General features: G+C 35.4%; 2 protein-coding genes across 5 annotated transcripts in view; one reads left to right on the forward strand and one right to left on the reverse strand.

Annotated features, from left to right (window-relative positions):
* LOC108746525 (box A-binding factor-like) overlaps positions 1–20149 on the forward strand; it is a 57127-nt gene extending 36978 nt beyond the window's left edge. For 2 of the 4 annotated variants that reach the window (XM_018483357.1, XM_018483349.1), the window contains exons 5-9: positions 8162–8298; positions 8564–8884; positions 16830–17005; positions 19001–19283; positions 19532–20149. In XM_018483357.1, the coding sequence (XP_018338859.1) occupies positions 8162–8298; positions 8564–8884; positions 16830–17005; positions 19001–19283; positions 19532–19905 (1291 nt within the window). In that variant the 3' untranslated portion in view covers positions 19906–20149. Of the gene's footprint in view, positions 1–8161; positions 8299–8563; positions 8885–16829; positions 17006–17609; positions 17696–19000; positions 19284–19531 lie in introns of those variants that run through there. The other 2 variants (XM_018483361.1, XM_018483369.1) reach the window with 2 other exon arrangements.
* LOC108746572 lies at positions 14538–15342 on the reverse strand. The gene is given in 2 exon segments (XM_018483430.1): positions 14538–14931; positions 15121–15342. Coding segments are annotated over 2 exon segments (375 nt in total). The 5' UTR covers positions 15311–15342; the 3' UTR covers positions 14538–14746.
* Positions 20150–20817: the final 668 nt, after the last annotated feature.

Raw genomic sequence — 20817 nt, forward strand, 5'->3', positions numbered from 1 at the left:
GTATCACGAGGCGCGTGCAATATGCAGCTGTCTACACCTAAAGACGATTTCAACATTTGTTTTTCTCCACCACGAGCAGTAGTCTTTCGATGCGAGTTTGCCGGCGGAAGTGACACGTAGTAGATTTCGCTTTACACGTAGTATCCTGACAAGCACTAATTTGTCATTCAAAATAATTATCATCGTAACATTTATTGTAAAACTCTAAATATCCAGCGCGTTGTTATTCAGGTATTGGCAAAAAAGAGGAAATAGTAACGATTTTTCGGCGAGAAAAGTGACAAAAATAATCTTTGAGGTATTAAAATAGTAATCACAAAACTTTTTATAAAATTTTCAAAATAGTTAAGACTACTTAAATTAAAAAAATAACATTTATATTCTTATTTTGGTTTATCTTTGTGCGGACAGTCTAACACGTAGCATAGCAATTATTATCTAGATTCTTGATAAAGCAAAAAGATAAACACATTCATCAGATGATGAAAAAAATAGATGAAAATTTACAAGTGCAAAGCAAAACCTATTCTTGAAATGTGCAACGAGTATTCGTAGTCGTTAAAAGTTATATTGTCTTTTAGTTTCACATCTACCTGAAATTTAAAAACGACAAATTTAACAGTAACGAGTACCTATGGATTAATACCTAATTATCAACGGTGAGTAAGTAGCAATTGTTATCAGATATGAGAAAACAGAAATAGACCGATTATGTTTTACAAATCTTATGTCAGCTCAAGAAAAACAGATAGCTACAGTGATTCATTTTGAGCGATAATAACTATAATAAGTTTTTAGTGATTTAAAAAGAAAAGGAACAAAAAAGTAACAAAAATTTCGATGAATTGTCCATGTAATGTTTCCATGTAGTGTATAATATGTTATTTAAATCGAAATTATGTAAATAGTCTGGAATCTTAATATTTCAATACTGAAATTCGTTAATTTTGAGAGAGAGAGAGAGAGAGAGAGAGAGAGAGAGAGAGAGAGAGAGGAAACTGTAAAATAAAAAAAAATGTTGCGTCGTTTGGTCTATGCTCGCGACAGCAGTCTCTCGAGACAGGACGAAAGTAAGTATTCTCCACGAGGCGTAATCGGCGGAGAACGTCAAACAGTGGGGCGTCTTAAGTGGCCGATAACGATGGTGGGGATCTCTCGTGACAGACTCAGAGAAGGCAAAGTTGGGGTGCACTGCGAAATGTGATCGCGCCGGTGATATCTGGAGAAGGGGAAAATATGTAGAAAATAACAAGTGGGGATAATTGTCCGTCATCGCAGGAGGGTCTCTTTGAGTGGGGAAGGGATTGCAGAAGGGGAAATCCTGACCACCTTCGAGGTCCTCCAACTCCATTCGGCTCGACGTTTCGTGCACTCTGTTAGATTATATTCCGCTCAGTTCTTGTCTGCTCGGTGACAGATACGGGACGCTCTCTGGCTCTTTTTTTTTTCTGGCACTGTTTTTTTTTCTCTGCCTTCTTTTACTTCGTATGACAAAACGAGCATAAGCGGAGGAAGAGGAGAAGATATCGAAGCTTATCAGAGTTACGCCCGCTAAGATGCAGTGAGTCTTTTTCTAATAAAAAACTTATTTTATGAATGGTGTGCTTTGGTGTTGTTTGTTGATTCGTCTCATAATTGATATTTTTATATTTTCTGGAATAATGCTGTTTATTTTTTATCTTAATTTTTATTTAATGTGCAATTAATTATACTTTGATAAAAATTGTATATTACGCAGGATTTTGATAAAATTTGGAGATTATATAGAAGTTATGTAAATTATAATATGTGAAAGAACTGATAATAATTATACAAATATATTGCATTAAGAAAATAATTGCACATAATGAATAATTACAATTATATATATGTATTCATCATATTTGCGTAGAACCAATGCAAAAATCGATACAAACTTTTGGAGTTTTTCTGATAAAATCGATAACGTGTGACAAAATTATTTAATTATTTATTTAAACTCATTAGTAATATACATATATATATATATTTTTTTTTAGATATATATTTCTCTCTCTCTCTCTCTCTCTCTCTCTCTCTCTCTCTCTCTCTCTCTCTCTCTCTCTCTCTCTCTCTCTCTCTCTCTCTCTCTCTATCTATCTCTCTCTCTTTTTTTAGATATATATTTCTCTCTCTCTCTCTCTCTCTCTCTCTCTCTCTCTCAAAATTAATGAATTTTAATTTCGAAATATTAAAATTCAGACTATTGGCATAATTGGAATATTATATTGGATAGTTTGTAGTTGAATTTATAACGCTGCTATTCAATAAACTTAAATTTGATTGTTATTATAAAAAAAGTTATTAATTGAAAAAGTCATTTTAATAATTTTTAATGATTGAATTATACTTTTTTATTGCAATGTTATTTATTTTGTCTATAATCATGAATGTATCGATACGTAATCAGTTAATTTTAATTATATTTATATTCTCCTTTTTTGGATCGATCGATTAAATGTATTTTTTTTTAAACCCCAGGTTTTATCTTACCAAATAAAAATAAAGTAAGTAGCGATAATCAATACAACAGCAACGAAATAAGTGCAGCGTAAATGAAATATAGTAGTCTTTTATAATACCGATATTAATTGACATTTAATTGGCACTTGAATATCTAAATCTTAATCTGAAATGTGATTCTCTTGATTTACCGATATTTATATTCAGCCTTTTACTTACTGTACTTCACAATTATTAATTTAACCGATAATATATTTAAATCGCAACCAGATAGAGATGTACCGTTTAGAGAAATAACTTTTATCTTAATGTACAATATATGTAATATATGTCTTTTACATTGATCTTGCGCGCGCGTACTTTTCAAAAATGCAGTTCTCTATTCGCGTATTTGTATCGCATCTGTAAACATTAAAACTCTATACTAACACGATTTGATCTTGCGCTCTGTCAACCCTGACCGTATAAAAAGATCAGTGATATCTTAAACAATCTCAATGCGGCCAAGCAAATAAGAAATGGTGCCCTTCTTATCTTTCGTCATACAAGATATCTACCGTGTTACATGATTCTTGAAATAACACAGACTTTTCGTTATATTTAAAATTCTAATATTTCTTATAATCATAATTTCCTAGAAATCTATTATTGCGCAGATAGAAGAGAAAAATAAGAGAATTAATTTGGAATTTTGATATTGAGACTTAAGTGATTTTCTAAAATTAAGTTTTAGGAATTAGACAACGTAATATCATTCAAGCGGACGAAATTTTTTCTGAGATCACTGTAATGCTTTTCAAAATCATGGAAAAGTATGAAAAAAATGTTGTATTCATACTATTCAGCCATGATAAGTAAGAACATTTTTTAATCGTGCATTCAGTTATTTCGAAATCTAATTTCTATCGAAAAAATTCAAAGAGTTTGCTATCTACTTCTGCATTGATAATCATTCAACGTAAATATAAATGCATTTTTTATCTTTGAGTAACGCATATATAAATATGTACTTGATCAGTAAGTTTATCATTCTCACATCTTTACGTTTACCCCGCCTTCTTCCGCGAGCCATCGTGAGAAGCGTCTTATCAGCTCGGTGGATTCAGATAGTCCTACGGCAGCAGGGCTATAACCCCGTTGACATTAAACTCGCTATATTGGATTTCGCGAAATTCGCACTCCTCACCAACCGTGCGGAACCCTCCCGTCTTTCTCCGGTGGCAAATAGTATGCGTATTATGTCGATTATCTTTTGTTTATTAAATAAACTTGTCACGCACACACATTGTAATTCCGACGAGCTAATCTCGAAATTTCCCATCGAGCATTGAATGAAAAAACAATGGAAAAAAAAAAAAAACACTGAAATTAATTCATGAAAACTTACATTATCATCCACTTTAATGTCGAATAATTTCTATATACTATATATCCGCACATATAAGTATAAAACATGTTATCAAATTATGCCATAATTCGCATTTGTTATTTGTCGTTAATATTAGAACTTCTTATCTGACCGATATCGTTGACATTTTATGGATTATCTAAATAATTATCGGTTATTATACTTGAGGAAGAGTTCGAGATCGAGATTACTAGTGCGCGGTGCGGCGCGCGGCGGTAATAATTAAAAGTACGTCGGGGGTTCTTAGAAGAAACCCGAGATCTGCTATTGAGCTTCTCGTGCAACCGTTACGCATAGAACATGCGCGTACACACATACATTCACGCACCGACCATAAAATCGCCCTCGATTCCTGTTAGGATGATGTTACGTCATTGAACATTCGTGTTTGTCAAGAGCAAACTATAGAGCCACAAAAAATACTCTTTCTTTTCATTTGTTCATAGACTGAACAAATGGAAGTTCATTGCATTCTTTGTGTATTTCTTTTAACGCGTTTAGAATATTTATTTTTAATATTACATTAATTGGTGCCCTGAGTGATTACAATGTATGAAAAAAATCGAAAATTTTTTTCGTCACTACAATAAATATTTCAATTTTTTGTCTTTTTTTCTAATCTTTTATAAACTATATGCTTATATTTTTCAGAGAGAGTTTAGAAAATTGTAATTTTCTTTATTTAGGACTTCATCAATATTTGAACATGGGACGCATTGTGTATTTTTTCGCTATTTCTGCAACCTTTCATGGTTTGTCGAAGGAAGGTTCCTTCCTTCCTCGCCACCATCGGTCGTTTACATTGCGAAACGCATTAGCGAGACGGATCGTGCGCATCGCTGCACCGGGTGTGCAATTGCACGCAGCGCGTGCCCATTTAATACCATTTCCTCTCGTATTAGTGGTTTACAAAGTGCCCGATTGCACCTGGTGATGGACACAACCAACCATCCAGGATACGAGCAACTAGTTTCACTGGAGAACGGTTTCGCTCCTGGTGCGCTCGTATTGCATCGGACGTTCCATCGCACTTAACCGATGCACTTAAAGACGCATCCTCGTGCCCGCTGAGCTCGTGTCAGACGTACGACATATCCTAAGACAATCGAAACCGTTAGACGACTCTCATCCACCGGTATTTACATTACCGATGTAAAATGCACGCGAGTTTATCGCGAGTGCGACTCCTACTTGCGATCGGGGAAATGCAAATAAGGAAGAAATTTTATTTTTCGAATAAGTAAGAATTTTCTTTTCTCTTCGATACAATCAACTTGAAAATTTTCTTACCTTTTTTACGGAATATTGCTTAGGACAAAATTCGCCGATGTGCTCGATTGGGAAAAATTCAAATTCTATTTACAAATTATTTCTTATCCTCCTTCCTTCATTTTACAATTTATTCAGAAACGCATCTGTCTTCTTTCGTATTTGTTAAAAATATTTTCGTCCCGATCGTCGTCGATATCAATATCGTTTCGTGTCATAACCTACCTTAACGTTATGTAAATATAAATCGTCTAAGCAAATTTCCTGAAAGGTCGGGCCACATCGGGTGTCGAGTTCACTGTTAGCCTGCAAATTTTATATTCGTCACAACTCTTCTGGCAATCAAGAGTAATATGCTGAATATGCATTTTTGCATGCGAGTCGCGGTTTTCATCTAGCATTCACGTGCGAATAACATGCATGCTATAAATACATATTCATAACAGAATACAGAATATCAGGAGTTATAATAGAAAATTAACATTAAGAATTAAATTAATTTATATATATGTATATATATATATATAAAATCGCCAATATCTAAATAAAGTTTGTATTTCTCTAAAATGGTCTTTTTGCAATTTAAGCTACGTGTGGGTCATTGGTATATTATAGAACGTATAAAATACATTCGGTCTATATTATTAAATCTTATCGATATATGTCATATTTTAAATATTTCGCATATCACGTATCTTTGCCCTCTATATCTCTATTCTAACATTTCACGTATGACATATATAGCACAAATCTCGCTTTACGTTGAATTTTTGACGAAATTGCGCGCGCGCGCTTATCGGTGTTCCTATCTTTCTTTGTCGATCGGTCGCGACGGTGAGTTTGGAGGCTACCACGTGAGAAGTACCTCGGCGGTAATCGTCGACATCGCGAGAGCGATCGCAAAGGTATCTCCGGACACGTACCGGTACGCAGAAACGTGCCCGGGCCACCGCGCGACTGCTCAAGGCCGCATCCGTATTGACATCACTGCGAGCGTACGGCGATGCTTTCCGTTTGTTTTACGCCGGTCGCTTCTTTACCTTGTTTGGGGCACGTTAATACGCCCGGAGATAAAATGCACGTGCGCGACGCGCGCGTGGCATGCAGAGCGCATCGGCGACTTTTCGCGCATAATTATACGTATAAATAAAAGACCTCTCTGAAGACCAGAGAAAGGATTTATTGTTAGATAAGAAAGGAGCCTACCTTAATTTCGCGTTCGAATGGATTAATTTATTTCTATTAAAATCGCGGCAACGATTACGAATAATATCGTATTCGAAAATATGTAATTACACGGTGTACGTGACGTAAAAGGCGAAGTAGATGTAAAAATAATTTTTTTTAAATTAAAATTAATTAAGTTTTCGCGGATGTGAAATGAAAAACGTTTCTCAATGTTTGAATATAGGTAATTGTTGTAGTTTTCATAAAATCACAAATAAATATCACCGTTTGAGTTCCATTCGTACACGTCATCAATTAACATCCTTGGCTTCTGTAATACGATCGGAATTTTCGGAAACAACATTTTTCTTGAAAAATTCGGAGAATTTATCGAAGAGCATTCTTCGAAGATAGGTGTTAAAAATGCTTAAGTGGAGACACATAATTCGCTCATCGCCCGGTACGTCTGGAAGCTTGTTATATTATTCTATTCAGGTATTCTATACAGGTTGAAGAGTTTAGGTAGAATCCTGCTGCGCTCCTCAAGTGGCCGTCGAGCCGAAACCAGGTATAAACAACTCGTAATGGCAATGGTAATGGAGTAGCCATGTCGTTCCGGACTTTCATATGATGAGGGTCATTCGTAACAAGTAGGAGGCCGCGAAGGGAGGCCGAAGGGGTGTTTTCTTCCGTTCTTCGATTCGGCACGCGCCCGCATAATATGACTCAAACCACGGTTTCCGCTCTCCCGCGACGGTTACTTTCCGGTGTGTTTCCGACACGGAACAGTGAATTTTTCCAATGTACGTATAATGTTATGCGTGATAATAATACGATAGCACTGTTATCGGTTACAAAGATATATTTATACAAATTAGTTGCACGAGCAGGAAATTCTTTATGCTTTTTCTCTTATTACAAGCGTATAGTACAGTAGTTCAATATTCTTCGTGTCAATTATTTATTTTTTATCTTTATACTTTTTTTACTTAGAATTCCTCTCTTTTCCATATTAGGAGTTCAAAAAGTGTCAATAGATTATATAAGTTCGCGATTGATTCATAGGTGTATGCAATCTGGAGCCATGTATATGTGATCTGTAATAAAAATAAGAGTAATTCTCTAGGGTCGAACGATTGATCCGAACGATCGATTCACGAGATACACTCCGCCTCGTGATCCACATATCCCATGGGTAGGGGCGTATTCGCGTTATTCGCGAAACGTGATCTATGAGTGAAATACGAAGCACCCGAATCGCGATTCACGCTGTTTTTTTTTTTATTTATAATCTTTTCGTTCCTATTAGCGCCTGACGGACACCTAATTGGAGTTCGGTGATTTTATATGCCTACAGACGTTGGACTTAACGTCGCTTTCAACATTTATTTTCTCAACGACTGTTTGACAACAAAATATTCATACTACATATTTTTTTATGTTTAACGTTTATATTACAAACTTGTATAAAAAATCAGAATCGATCAAAATATTTTTCTTTCCTGAAATAGTAAAGTAAAACAATTCAGTGTTTCAACTGCTACGTTCTCTGAAAGATATGTGCTGGTAAGATGTGTGACCATCCACAGCGTCGGTCACTGCCGAGTGTCTACCACCTGCAGTGCGCCTTTTGCACAGAAATTTCCTACAGCGGAAGAGTTATAATAATTATATGTATATTCAGTTTCACTCTTAAATTGTAAAACCGGCTCAATTATCTTTAAATATCATTATCTGAATTTAACATAAATATCGCGGTGCGAGAGAAGCAGCGATGCCGAAGAGAGGAAGATGCAGATATATATATATATATATATGTAAGTTTTGCTGTTATAGTTCTTCGCTGTACCGACCGATGAGTGGCGTGGGTGCGATGGGTACTGTGACTGGAACCGGAGGAACCTATACCCTTCCTTACATGACGAGCAGCCCCACTGAACTGACATCGTCGTCTCAACTTTGGAACGCTCAGGGTAGGTATCAGCCATAAAAATAATTGATGAGATAATGCTTACGTCGCGTCGGTTCGTCTAGATAAGTTTCTGACGCGCACATACAAGATGGATGACGTTTATAACGTTCGTGAATAATGTCAGTGAATAATGTCAGTGAATCAAGAAGCTTTTAGAAGATTTCTTAAACATATTTTAAATAGCGGGGAAATTGTGAATTCCTAAAAAAGATGAAAAGTTCGTAAATTCCGAGATTTCTTTTTCATATATATATTTTCATCGACAGTCACAGGTCTGAGCGGGCTGCCCTTGTCTGAAGATTACGGCAGCAAATCTTCGGGCACTGTGTCCCATCAATCTCTACCGGCATTTTCGCAAACACCTTTCGGTGCTCGGTCGAGTTTCCGTGGCTACAGTCCACCGTATTCGTCCTCTCAACAGAATACCACTGGAAATGCCGCTGTCTCCGTCGTAGAAGCTTCTTGGACGTATGCATCACCTACAACCGACGCTTTAACGACACAATATGGCACACCGTCGAGACGGCAGACTGTTAACCCGGCAACAGCACCGACGCAAATCAGTGCTGCCGCAAGTTTGACTGCAAGTAAGTATTTTTTCGTTAATCAAACAATGTAGAATAGTAGCTATTTCTATTATTGAGTGGAATTGAATATAATTAAAAATTAGGGTAAAAAATTATAAAAAAAAAAAAAACTCTTTAATGCTTAATCCTTAGAAACAGAAATAAGTAAATGAAAATTATTAAGGCCCTTTCTTCTCAATAAAAATGCATGTTTATGAAAAAAATTATTCTATTTATTATAATTTTAAAAGTAAAAAGTTGACTTTTTCTGCAAATATAATTAAAGAAGTAATTACAATTGATCAAGATTCAGCATTAAAAGAGTTGCTCAATATACTATGCGAATTGCATTTAAAAAATGTCATCGTATATAACTATACAAGTCGATAATTTCATTCTTTTCATTTTAATGCTATTACTAAAAGAAATTATGAAAAATCCTTATTAAATATATCCGATGATAATAAATTCATTTATAATTTGTCAGCTTCTGAAATTCGTCGCATCGATATTTATAGTGAATATGATGCCGTATATTCTCACGATTTAGATTGTCAAATCGCAGGATTCGTGTCTCCGGCAAAAATCGACGAATAACGTTGCGATAACATGAACGTGTGTTGGCCATTTTATTTGATCTGCAGAATTTGATGAGAAACATTCTTCGTAACTTATTAATTATCACGACTTTCAGTATTTTGAGATTTATTCACGTGCAGCTTCAGCGCTTTGATAACGTACAATTGGAATCTTTATTTTCTATCTTGTAAGATGTTAATTTAGTGTTTATAAAGCCATCCTTAGAAAAATTTAAATTTTATTTTAGATTGAAGATACTTTGTTGGCAATTTGATATTATTTATAGAGTTGATACTTTCGAAAATGTGTTCGCTAATATTCATCGATCATTGCTTGCAAAGTTTATTTATGTGCGTTTCTGAACGTAAACAGCACGTCTCTGATTATGAATAACGAGATAGATGTTTTATGGGGAGTGGAGCTTGATTAATTAAAGTTTTTCTTTCTTTATTTTTCCAATTCGACATTTTTTTCAACCAATTTCTAAACTCATATAGCAGTTCGAAATATGAAACCGCAAAGTGCAGGGTAACATGGGTACAGGCAGTTGGAAGTGACTGATCTGTAAGCAACCCTCATTCGAGGACGTCCTCCTTGAGGAACCAGAGACTCCTCTGGTCGCATGCGTCGGCTTATCGTGCGTTTCTGAAGTGGGCGGTGTCCTTTGACGCGACGATTTTTCGTCGCGCGCATCTGCGATTGTATAGGAATAAATGAGCGCCGGCGCTAAACGACATGAGGTGGCATCCCGCGTTGCATCGACGTGCAGCGACATGGACATCGTCAATCGTGATCGGTGGGCGTGTTGCGTGTTGCGTGTAGACGTACATGCTCCTTCGGACTCATCTCGAATTCCATGCTTGATGTCAATACGTCAAATTCGCTCTTTCCTTACAAAAGCTGACATGATCGATTAAAAAGATAAGAGAAAAAAGGAAAATTCTATTTTTATATTATTATTTTTTTACTCACACAATTGAGGAATTACTTTTCTGTCGGCTGTAGATTTATCGGACAGTATAAAAATGTTGTTCTTTAACGAAAAAATCCATTCTACAGGATTTTTTTTAATAATTCGTACGATTTTGAGCAGCGAAGTATTGCTTCTCCGTGAATGATGAATTGGCAGTAATTTAAGCTGTCGCACTGATCGTATTACAGTAGTCATAAATAACTGAGAAAAGGATTCGATGCTTCGCTTAGACGTGGAAAATTCGGTAGAGGCGAGATCGGCTTGGGTGACACGGATAATCGCATAGTTGTGACTAATTCGTTTACGGTACTAAATTAGGGCTGTTCTAGCAAACCACTCAAAGATCGTGTTTCAGTATCCCCTTACTTGACAGCATCCCAGGGAGCAATATTTTTCATGCATGACTTTTTTAGCCAGCGCATAACTACTTACGAGTGCTGTTAAATAAATATTGGATGATCGATAGATGGTGCGTATCTTATGAATTTCCATCGTTATCGGGAGAGACTAAAAAATTTATCTTTTGTATGGGTCACTGCCTGCTGACCACTGACATGTCGACTTTGTAAACGAGAATCCGCGATATGAATTCGCGGTTTTGTTATGTTTTATTGGCCTGTCGGGAGCAGATTAACTAATACGTACCAATGAACTCTTTTCCAATTCACAATCGGTCATACGCATTTTATAATATACTCTTTACGATCTCGCTAATTTAAGTTATGCATTATATAGGATCCAACACATTTTCATCATAAAGAGAGGAAATAATTATTTATTATTCTACATAAATATATAATTCTTAATTTGCAATAATTTGGCAATTTGTTCATATTAATATTCATATTAATATTAAAAAAAAAACAAAAAGAAAGAAAAAAATTCGAAACACTTCATTTCGATCTTTCATCCTAAAAACTTAGGTATTTTTCGGAAATTTATTTCGGACACTTTAGGAGAATGTACCTGTTACTTTCTCGAAAGGGATGATTCAGTAATTACCGTGAAGCATTCTTTCGCTGGAAATCCATTCCCGTCGCCATTTCGAATTCTTTATCGTCTACGATTTCGGGCTTCATAATAGCCGTGAAAGAGCCGTCGTCCCAATGCATCTTTACGTTATTACGTTACGATTGATACGCGACACCTGTTTCCACGACGTCATCATGCGCCGACGACTATCGAAGAAGGCACTGATATGACCGTGACCTAGGTTGCACGAACGGTTCGTAGGTCTAATCTAGTTGTATCGCGCGATATGGAGGAAAGGTGATATAGGGCTGTATATAACAGATGCGCGACGATTTACGATAATTTTCAGGTGTTAACACACATACAGGTATCTGATCGAATACTAGCCAGCAACAAAACGCAGTCAAGTTTTTTTCCGGGATAATTAAACCGTGTTGTAATCTTTCAGCGGAGTTGTAGTTTTTCGTTTAACCGATGTACTGTGAGATTATGCGAAATCGTAAACATCAGTTGAATTACAATGAAAGCGAGTTCGAGAAAGTTTATCAGTACACAGCTATTTTTCGAAAATACGATATCATGAGATATCCAATAAATCGTAGTACAAGAGAAGTATGAAGAGAAGGTTGTATCTGATGGAAAAATTAAAATCACAATGTTCTTCAAAGTCGATCGAAGATTTATGGCAATGTAATATCACGTTCGTGGGGCATGTCACGTAGAGGATAAGCTCGATAAGTTGGATTAAGACATAAAACTTTTTTTTAAACACCTCCTCGGTGTCGTCTGCAATTAATTTTAGTTCTTATGCAAGCTCAAGTTCACGACCGAAGTTGATATGGCACGCAACTCGCGTTACTTATGATGCGCTTCACCTCCTGCGCCCTCAACTTGCTCTCTTTCTTCTGTCCACATTTTCGGCAATAATTAAGACTCGCTTCATTGATAACGCTTGACAAGTACATTGAACGTTAAATCAACGCGCGTCTCGATCATTTATTTTAGATACTAATAATGACAGCAAGATAAATGTGCCTCCTCAAGGTTCACGGAGGTCGACCGGACTTCTTTATCCGTCTGACATAAAAGTTCGTCATGCTGAGAAAGCAATGAATTAAAGTTGAAAAAATATCTCGTCGAATCTTAAGACGGTTAAAATCTCCATTAAATATTTTTTTTCACTGTAAATATCTGCTAAATTTTGGAGCATTTTTCATTATAATTTTGGATTTTTTTTTTTTATTTTTTTTAATAAATTTGAAAATTGCGAAGAAATATTCCGAGCATTTTGAAAAGCTCTCATATCGCGTATTGTATATTAAATCGCGTATAAAATAAATCGAATATTTGGCGCTTTTAATATTTTATATAAATTAATCGTTCATTCAAACCTTTTTCCTTCTGCTTTTTTTTTCTGCTCAAGTCGCTCGAAACGCTATTTTGTGTTTTGACTTTTACATTGCCCTACATCACTATTTTTTAGTCATATTGTAACGTAGTTAGATATATGTAATAAAAATTAAAATAATTGAGATGTTATCGAGAGAAAAAAATAGAAAGGGAAAGATGCATTTCTGAGGGATGTATCAGCCGGAGAGGGGAAGTTTAGAGAGTTTAAGTGGTTCTCCAGGGGCTAAAGCTTGTGGTTACACATGCCACACCATCCGGATTTCGTTCTAGCAGACCGGCAACGAGACGCTCCTTTTAACATACCGCGACCTCGAGTGTTTCATCCGCGAGTTCATCATGCTGGCTGTGATTTAAGTTTAACCGTGCCAGACATCTATCTCCTCCTACCTATAGGAGAACTCTATTTCTCTCGGTATATACTTTCGTATACGTCGTATATGTATATCGATGCAAGAGCCGTGCATCATCCCGAAGGATCGCGCACGTGGCCATCCCTAAATTAATCTGGTTGATCCAAAAACTTTTCTTCTAGATCAGTATACGCTCGCTTTTTTTTTTTTTTAATACATTTTGGCTATTTTATTCAAAATTCATGCAGATCTACTTACCGCTAGTTTCTACTTAAACGAAATTATACATATAAACATTGATGATTGAATGTTAATTTAGAAAATTAGCGAACAGAAAATTATTTTTAATCTTTAGCTTTTAAATACATTTTATAATAACGATTGAAAAAGATAGAAAAGTCAAAGTCACAAATAATGCTAATTATAATGCGCGTAATGCTTGCATATCTGGCGCGAGTGCTCATGCAAATATATATGCTGCACGGTTAATTGTCGAGCTTTCTGTACGAAATGATAAGTATTGCAAAGCCGAGGGCAGATTAGAGCAGTCAAAGGAAACAAAAGCACAGGTGAACAAGAATGTTAATGCGACGATAACATAGTTATTATCGCGCCGAGGTATAAGCGTCTAACTGTGAAATTAAGTTCGCTGGAATACTACAAGAAATAACGTGTCATAATCTGATTTATTATTTAATCTGCGACGTAAAAAAAACCTTGCGTTGTGTAGTGTTACTTTTATTACTTTTTTTCTATACACTTACTACCTTCGTTATTTTTTTTTTCTACTTTTTTTTCAATATCGTCGCGATTTACAGTTTTCTTTTCCGCGATGTATGCGCGAGGATAAAGTGTCACGAAGGTCGGAATGCAACGGCGTCGTTCGGATGCGAAAGTGCAACGTAAACCCTAGTATGTACCTCTAACGTAGTGAGGACTCTATACAGGATACCCAGCTACGTCGGCTACTTCTTGCTTACATAATATCCGATTGCTTCCCAGTCTGATTTCGCCCCTGGAAGATTCTCGTGTCCTCTGACCTCGTCGTCAGTTCGGTAACTCAATACCTGCATTTTAATTCCCTGACTCTTCCCCCTGCGTCCTTTCATATCTAGTTACGGACGCTTCTCTACTTCGAAAACTGCGTATCGCGTTATGGACACCATGAAACGATTCAAGCAATAAGATATCTCGATCTTAATTTTAATATAACGATCCAGAAAAACGCGAAGGAGAGAAACATTTATTGTTTTTTTTTTCCTTAAATGTAATAAAATAATATAAAATATGTGTATACGAGTAATTTTTTCATTGACATTCTAAATAATATTTATACGTACAATGAAATTATAATTGTAATATATGTATAAAATACTTTGAATACCGTTGCACAGAAAATAGCATCGTCGCCTATTATTTCCTTTTGGCTTGTAATTTCTCGCAGCAATAAATGGTAATAAACTGACGATCAATAGTCCACTATTTGTGGGTCAAGGTGGCGTCATGAAGGCGCGAGAACGCAACTCGACCCGTCCATATACATATGTGATGTGCTTTGAGAGAGTTCGTAGGACTCGGATGGCATCAGCAGCTTCTTGCTTACCTACATACAATATCCGATTGCTTCCCAGTCACATTTCTGCCGGATGTGCTGCTCGCGTACGCCGACCTTTCTTCATTCTCTCCTTCTCCGTTTTGCTTTTCTTCCCTTTTTTTTCACTGAGTAACTCGAGACGAATTCTCTTATTTTTTCTCCGTCGTCAAGTGACGCGTTCGCTTAGTCCCTATTAGAAAGGATAAGCGCGCGACTTTACCTGGATTCGCGTTTTAGTGAGTACTATTTAGTAATGATATGATCTAAATATAATAATTTCTGGCACTAATTCAAGAAAATTTTATCTCAATCTTTGATTAAATAGATAATATAATTTTTGCTTAATAATTTCGTTATATAACCATGATTCTATACGTACAAGCAACGAGCTTTTTAACGTAGCACATACGCACGTGGCTATTAGGTTGGTTCGCGTTATTATCAGTAAACGCCGGAAATTCTGATAACGCCATGTCCGTTTCTATCCTTCCCTCGACGCTTTTGCGTTTCCTGCATCCTTCCTCCTCTTTTTCGTATGTGCTCTTCATTCCATTGCCCGAGATTTTCATATTCACTCTTAATACTCTGTTACAACTTATGAAATTATTTATTAATTGCATAGTTATTAACATTGTAAGATTTATAGATTCACTGGACGCTTAACAATTACAATCAAAATAGAATTTATTTTAAAACATAAATGTCGCAAGATATTTCTTTCTTCTTTCTTTGTAGTATTTTTCGTAATGTAACTTTAAAAAGTTAAGATCTTAATAGCTTATTAACTTTAAATACCAAACTGTCATTAAGAGAGTAATTATGCATTTTTAATTTATTTACGAAAATTCTTTTGTAGGAATGCTACAAAATTACAGAAATTAATTTAAATCCTCGTATCTCTTTTTCTCTCTCTTATTTTACTGATACATAGTTATAATCATTATTCTTATTTTTATTATAACGAATAATTGTCTTTATTAATTTATTCTCATGTTTCTGTTTGTCGAGGAAAAAATAAAAGTAGATAAATTTTTGCAATGAACATTTCACATATTTCTGGAATATATTTATGTTCTACGTTGCGCTCGGTCTGAGAAACTATGCATATTCATAGTCACGTAATAGAAGTGGGGGAACGTTGCGAACTAACGAAACAATTGTTTCCGAGTGGTCACGTAAAAAGAGGCCACTGCAGATATGGTTGCTCCCGTCAAAGACACATGTGTAGTTCTGTGCCTTTTACCTGGTCGCGCATCGTCAATTCGTATCATTTTATACCGGAAGCACGCATAGAGATTATGCATTTTATTTTTCCGATAAAAAAGAGGAGATTCATGTAGCGAAATGGAGAAGACAAGAAATCATCTTTGTATTTTATTCTATATCGCATCTTGTTTTTTTTTTTAAGGGGAAAAAACTTGTTTTACAGGAAATGGAAGTAATAAAAGTTTGAAAAGTAAATAAATGTATTTTTCAATAAAGAAAGATATAATTAAAAAGAAGGCTTACAATAAATTTTTTTTTACATCTCTTATTTTTATTTCTAAAGGCAAATTTTTTATATTTGGTTGATTATACTTATTTCTAATCAAATTAATGCTATATTATGTTCCACTAAATTAATTTTTTTTTATTAATATTACACACACACACACACACAACACATATATTTATGAGTTCAGTAATTATGTAGTTAGGATACGTAAGATGGAGTAACCAGGTACGAAGTACTTAACTGCAATTGCATAATTATTTTAGCTACTTGGTGATATTGTAACCGTTATTATTTACTGCATACAAGTATGAAAATAAAAATGGAGATATTGACATTTGCGTTAATCTAATCTTTTTAAACGCATTGATATTATTAACAGTCGACGATACAATATCCTTTTAAAATCACAAATAGCACATTCATAGCCAATATCTGTCACTTCAAGTGGTTAAATTATATTATTTAATTTTTTTAGAAAAGTAGAAGTTGAGGTAGATGCGTTGAGATAAATGCTGTTATATATGTGTGCGTATTTATTGCGTGCGATGCACCTGTCTGATCTTTCTAAGAAATTCAGTGTGAATGAAACACAGTGCACAACATCGAAGCAGAGTACTTTACGGAGGGCCGTGAGTGCGTGAATTGCGGCGCGATTTCCACACCCTTATGGCGTAGAGATGGTACCGGGCATTACCTCTGCAACGCATGCGGTCTCTACCATAAGATGAACGGAATGAATCGTCCATTAGTTAAACAACCACGTCGCTTGGTAAGGAAGGCTTCACGACAACTCCAGCGCGATGTTAATCATCATCATGATTCGGGAATGAAACGGTTTGGCAAATTGCAATATTCAGAAAAGCCTCTGTGTGGTGCTACTACGTCGGGACTCTGTATTTTATTGCTTTGTCGTTTAACTTTCATTGCTATTATTTATCCGAAAAAAATTTATAGAAAAGAATTAGAGTATTTTTTTTTTAAACATTAAAAAAAAACACGAACTGGACGAATCCGATGCAAACGGTATTATTTATATTTGCAAACCGTTGATTTCACGAATTATACTGCACGCAACTGTACATTCGAAAGGGATATAAGAGAGAAAGAGACAGAGAGAGATAAACAATAGGATACTTTCTCGCTCATTCTCGTTACTGTCCAGGAGCCTATGTGGAAATTCGCCCGTGATGTTCTGCCCTTTTGTAAGTCCGAGAGATGTTCAGTAATCGCATCTCTGACCGTGACAAAATGAATTCTCCTGGCACCTTGCGATGCCAAACTCGCCTCTTATTCGGGGCTGGATGTATCATCGTGTATATTTAATACACGCAGGAAAAAAGCACCCCTAACGTATGGCCTCATGTCTGTTTCAGTGGCGGACCAGGGCAATTTCTACAAAGACTTCTGTGGGTATAGTGGCACCCGTCGCGCCCTCGAGGAGAAATCGAGCCGTCGTTTGGTAGGTGTCATCCTCCCAAGTCAACATTCTCTCTGTTTCTCTCTCTCTCTCTCTCTCTCTCTCTCTCTCTTTTTGTCTGTTTTTTTTTCCTTTCTTTTGTTCTAATAATAACAATTGTAACAATTGTAACAATTTTTGTCTGATGTCTCTCTTTCTCTATCCATTCTTATCATTAGGACTCCTTGTTCCATAGTTCATCACTCTTACCGTATATCTCTTCAATTCATCATCATTATCGTCGATTCGTTATTACGGCCGAGGAGCAGTAGAGTTTGTACTATTAACACTTTTAAAAGTGACGTTATTTTAATCAAGTATTAAATAAAAATGTGTAGAGATATAGATAAATGAAGATTTGACAAAAAGTAATCAGTAATAGATATGATATAAATTAATATAACAATATAATATTGCGATTAAATCCAATATATTAAAATATTAAAGTTTAGTGCTAGAAAACTGCTTTCGGTCAAGGATCGACAATTTCCTCCCTGTCCCAATTTTCCCGTAATTTTTTTTATTCCCATATTTTTTCGCGTTAACATCACGCTTTCTTTGATTCATTCATCATAATACTAAATGTCTATTGATTATCGAGACGAAGGCAGTCATCCTTGACTGTTTTCGACATCGGTGGCGCATATCTAGTAGAAAACAATTCGAATCGTAGCCCCCCGAGGTGCCACTATACCCATGGTACGAGCACTCTCCTTCCCGAAATCACGTGCAGCCTGTACTTATAAAGTACGTTTTATCCTTCAATTTCCGATCACACGGAATGATTCTTTGTGTCTGTTGAGTTTTTCCAGGCTCACGTGATCTTCGTGACCGAGGGTGGCTCACTTTTCTGCTCCGCGATCTCTATGGTACCTTGCACAGAAAACTTTCTATAATTACGGTAATTTCATCCTGATCCTTTCCCGAGTTCGCATCAAAACATTTTAATGACTCAATGGGGATTGATCCGATATCTACAATCAAGTTTTTTTTCTTAAAGATTCAAATATTCAAACATTTTTTCCGATAATACCCTTATATGATATACATATATTAGCTTCCTCCGAAATTTACATCACAAATCTCTTTCATATTTAGTGTATATTTTCATCATCATTCATAATATTAAATTGATTCTTACGTTTCATATTCACATTCCTGTGATATAATCGTATATCTCTTAAGAGCAATACAATCCATTGTTATACGCCTTTAACAGACTCTCGGCTACGAAATTCCTATTCGTTTTCTGTTCTTTTTCGCCAAAGGTAAAAATAACATGTAAATAACAATTTTATGTCTTTTTAGTCTGCCACGAGACGCGTTGGTCTCTCTTGCAGCAACTGTGAAACTACGATGACGTCTCTGTGGCGTCGTAACGCACAGGGTGAACCGGTATGCAATGCCTGCGGTCTTTACTACAAGTTGCATGGCGTCAACAGGCCGTCGACTATGAAGAAAGACAGCATTCAAACGCGCAAGCGGAAGCCTAAGGGTGGAATGAAAAGCAGCGATACGCCTCTTTCTGGCAATGTCGCGCAATGCACAAACAATAATAATAACAATAATAATAGCGTCAAGCTTGAACCAGGTATACATACATTTTTTTTATTAATTAAGTAATATTAATTAAGATTCGATTATTAAAAAAAAAACCTTAGAAGTACAGTTTTTTTATTTTTTACTAATCAGATTTTTTCTGCCTTGAATTCTCCTTTACAAAGTTTTTTTGCGAAATACTTATAATCCAGATAAAATATGCTCGCTTATTTTATCATATTAATTTTGTACATGAAACTAAAATCGTAATCTTATAAAAACATTATTTTGTTAATGTAGATACTTACAATGATTTGAGGATGGCTCATACCGGCGTGTCGCAAATGACATATCCAAGTAATCTTTACGGTAGTTCTCAATCTTCGAGCAGGCTAGTGCCCTACCAGCCTGTGTATTACGATCTGATCACTTCGCAACAGCAACAACAACACCAATTGCTAGAGACCCATTCACCAAAGATCGAATGTCCATCTCCACCTTGCGCAACGCGCTCACCTGGAATGGTCTCAGCTGGCCAATCGCCTGATCATCATCAACTCACTTCGCCACATATCGTCACTCTAGGCAGTCCGTCGACCAGTCCAGCTGGATCTAAAATTATGCTGGACAATGGTCACCTCGAGAGGTCTACGGTTGTGTCGATATCATCCTAAACACAGTCTGGAAAGATGTCGAATTGTTAAGGCAGGCAATAAATAAAAAATCATAGCCAAGTAATCAAGTGCCTGCCAAGCAAAAGACCTGGATTCGATTCCCGCTTTTTACTTTTTAACCAGCGAGACATACAATCTCACTGATCTTACTTTCCTGCACGCATTGTGATACGCAAAATTAAAAGTTATATATCTTTTAAAAATGTGTGAAAATATGAAAGCAGTGCTGTTGTAAATAAGAATTTTAGAATGTTTTAGGACTTTAGAATTTTTCAGAAAATCGAAGCTTTTCCTTTAGAAAGAGTAATTCTTAAAGGAAAACAGATTTTTTTCTTTGTAAAAAAATAATTTTCTTTGTTTATTTTATGCTATTTTTATTAATTTTTTTCTCTTTTTTTTTTACCAAAGAAGATTTTATTAACAAATCCTATCTCAACAATTAAGACAGTACCAAATTACGAATGATATTGTTGTATTTGTATATACATGTATATGGGAATTTTCTATATGTAAGATTATATATATAAGATTATGTGTAAGTTGTTCTTATATTCCAGCTAAAACTACATAAAATCAAGGATATTTTAAGCGGATATATAATATTTTTAATAGGTATAACATAAAATATGTCGTGCGAGAGCGATAAAAATGATAAGAATAATGTAATATAATACAATTAAATAAATATATAGCAACAATGGTGTATATTATACGAGTAAACATATCTGACGGTTATGCGAATAAATATATTCAATAATTATGACATATTTTTGTCTTTTTATAATAACGAGTTTTAGTATTTACGTCAATATGTTTCGCATAATATACTTTTAGAATGTTGTGTATTGAGATATTAGATTATTTCTAAATAAAATGGGATATTTTAAACAAACTGTATTTTTATAATTTATA

Source organism: Trachymyrmex septentrionalis, unplaced genomic scaffold (assembly GCF_001594115.1).
Source record: "Trachymyrmex septentrionalis isolate Tsep2-gDNA-1 unplaced genomic scaffold, Tsep1.0 scaffold107, whole genome shotgun sequence".
Lineage (NCBI taxonomy): Eukaryota > Metazoa > Arthropoda > Insecta > Hymenoptera > Formicidae > Trachymyrmex > Trachymyrmex septentrionalis.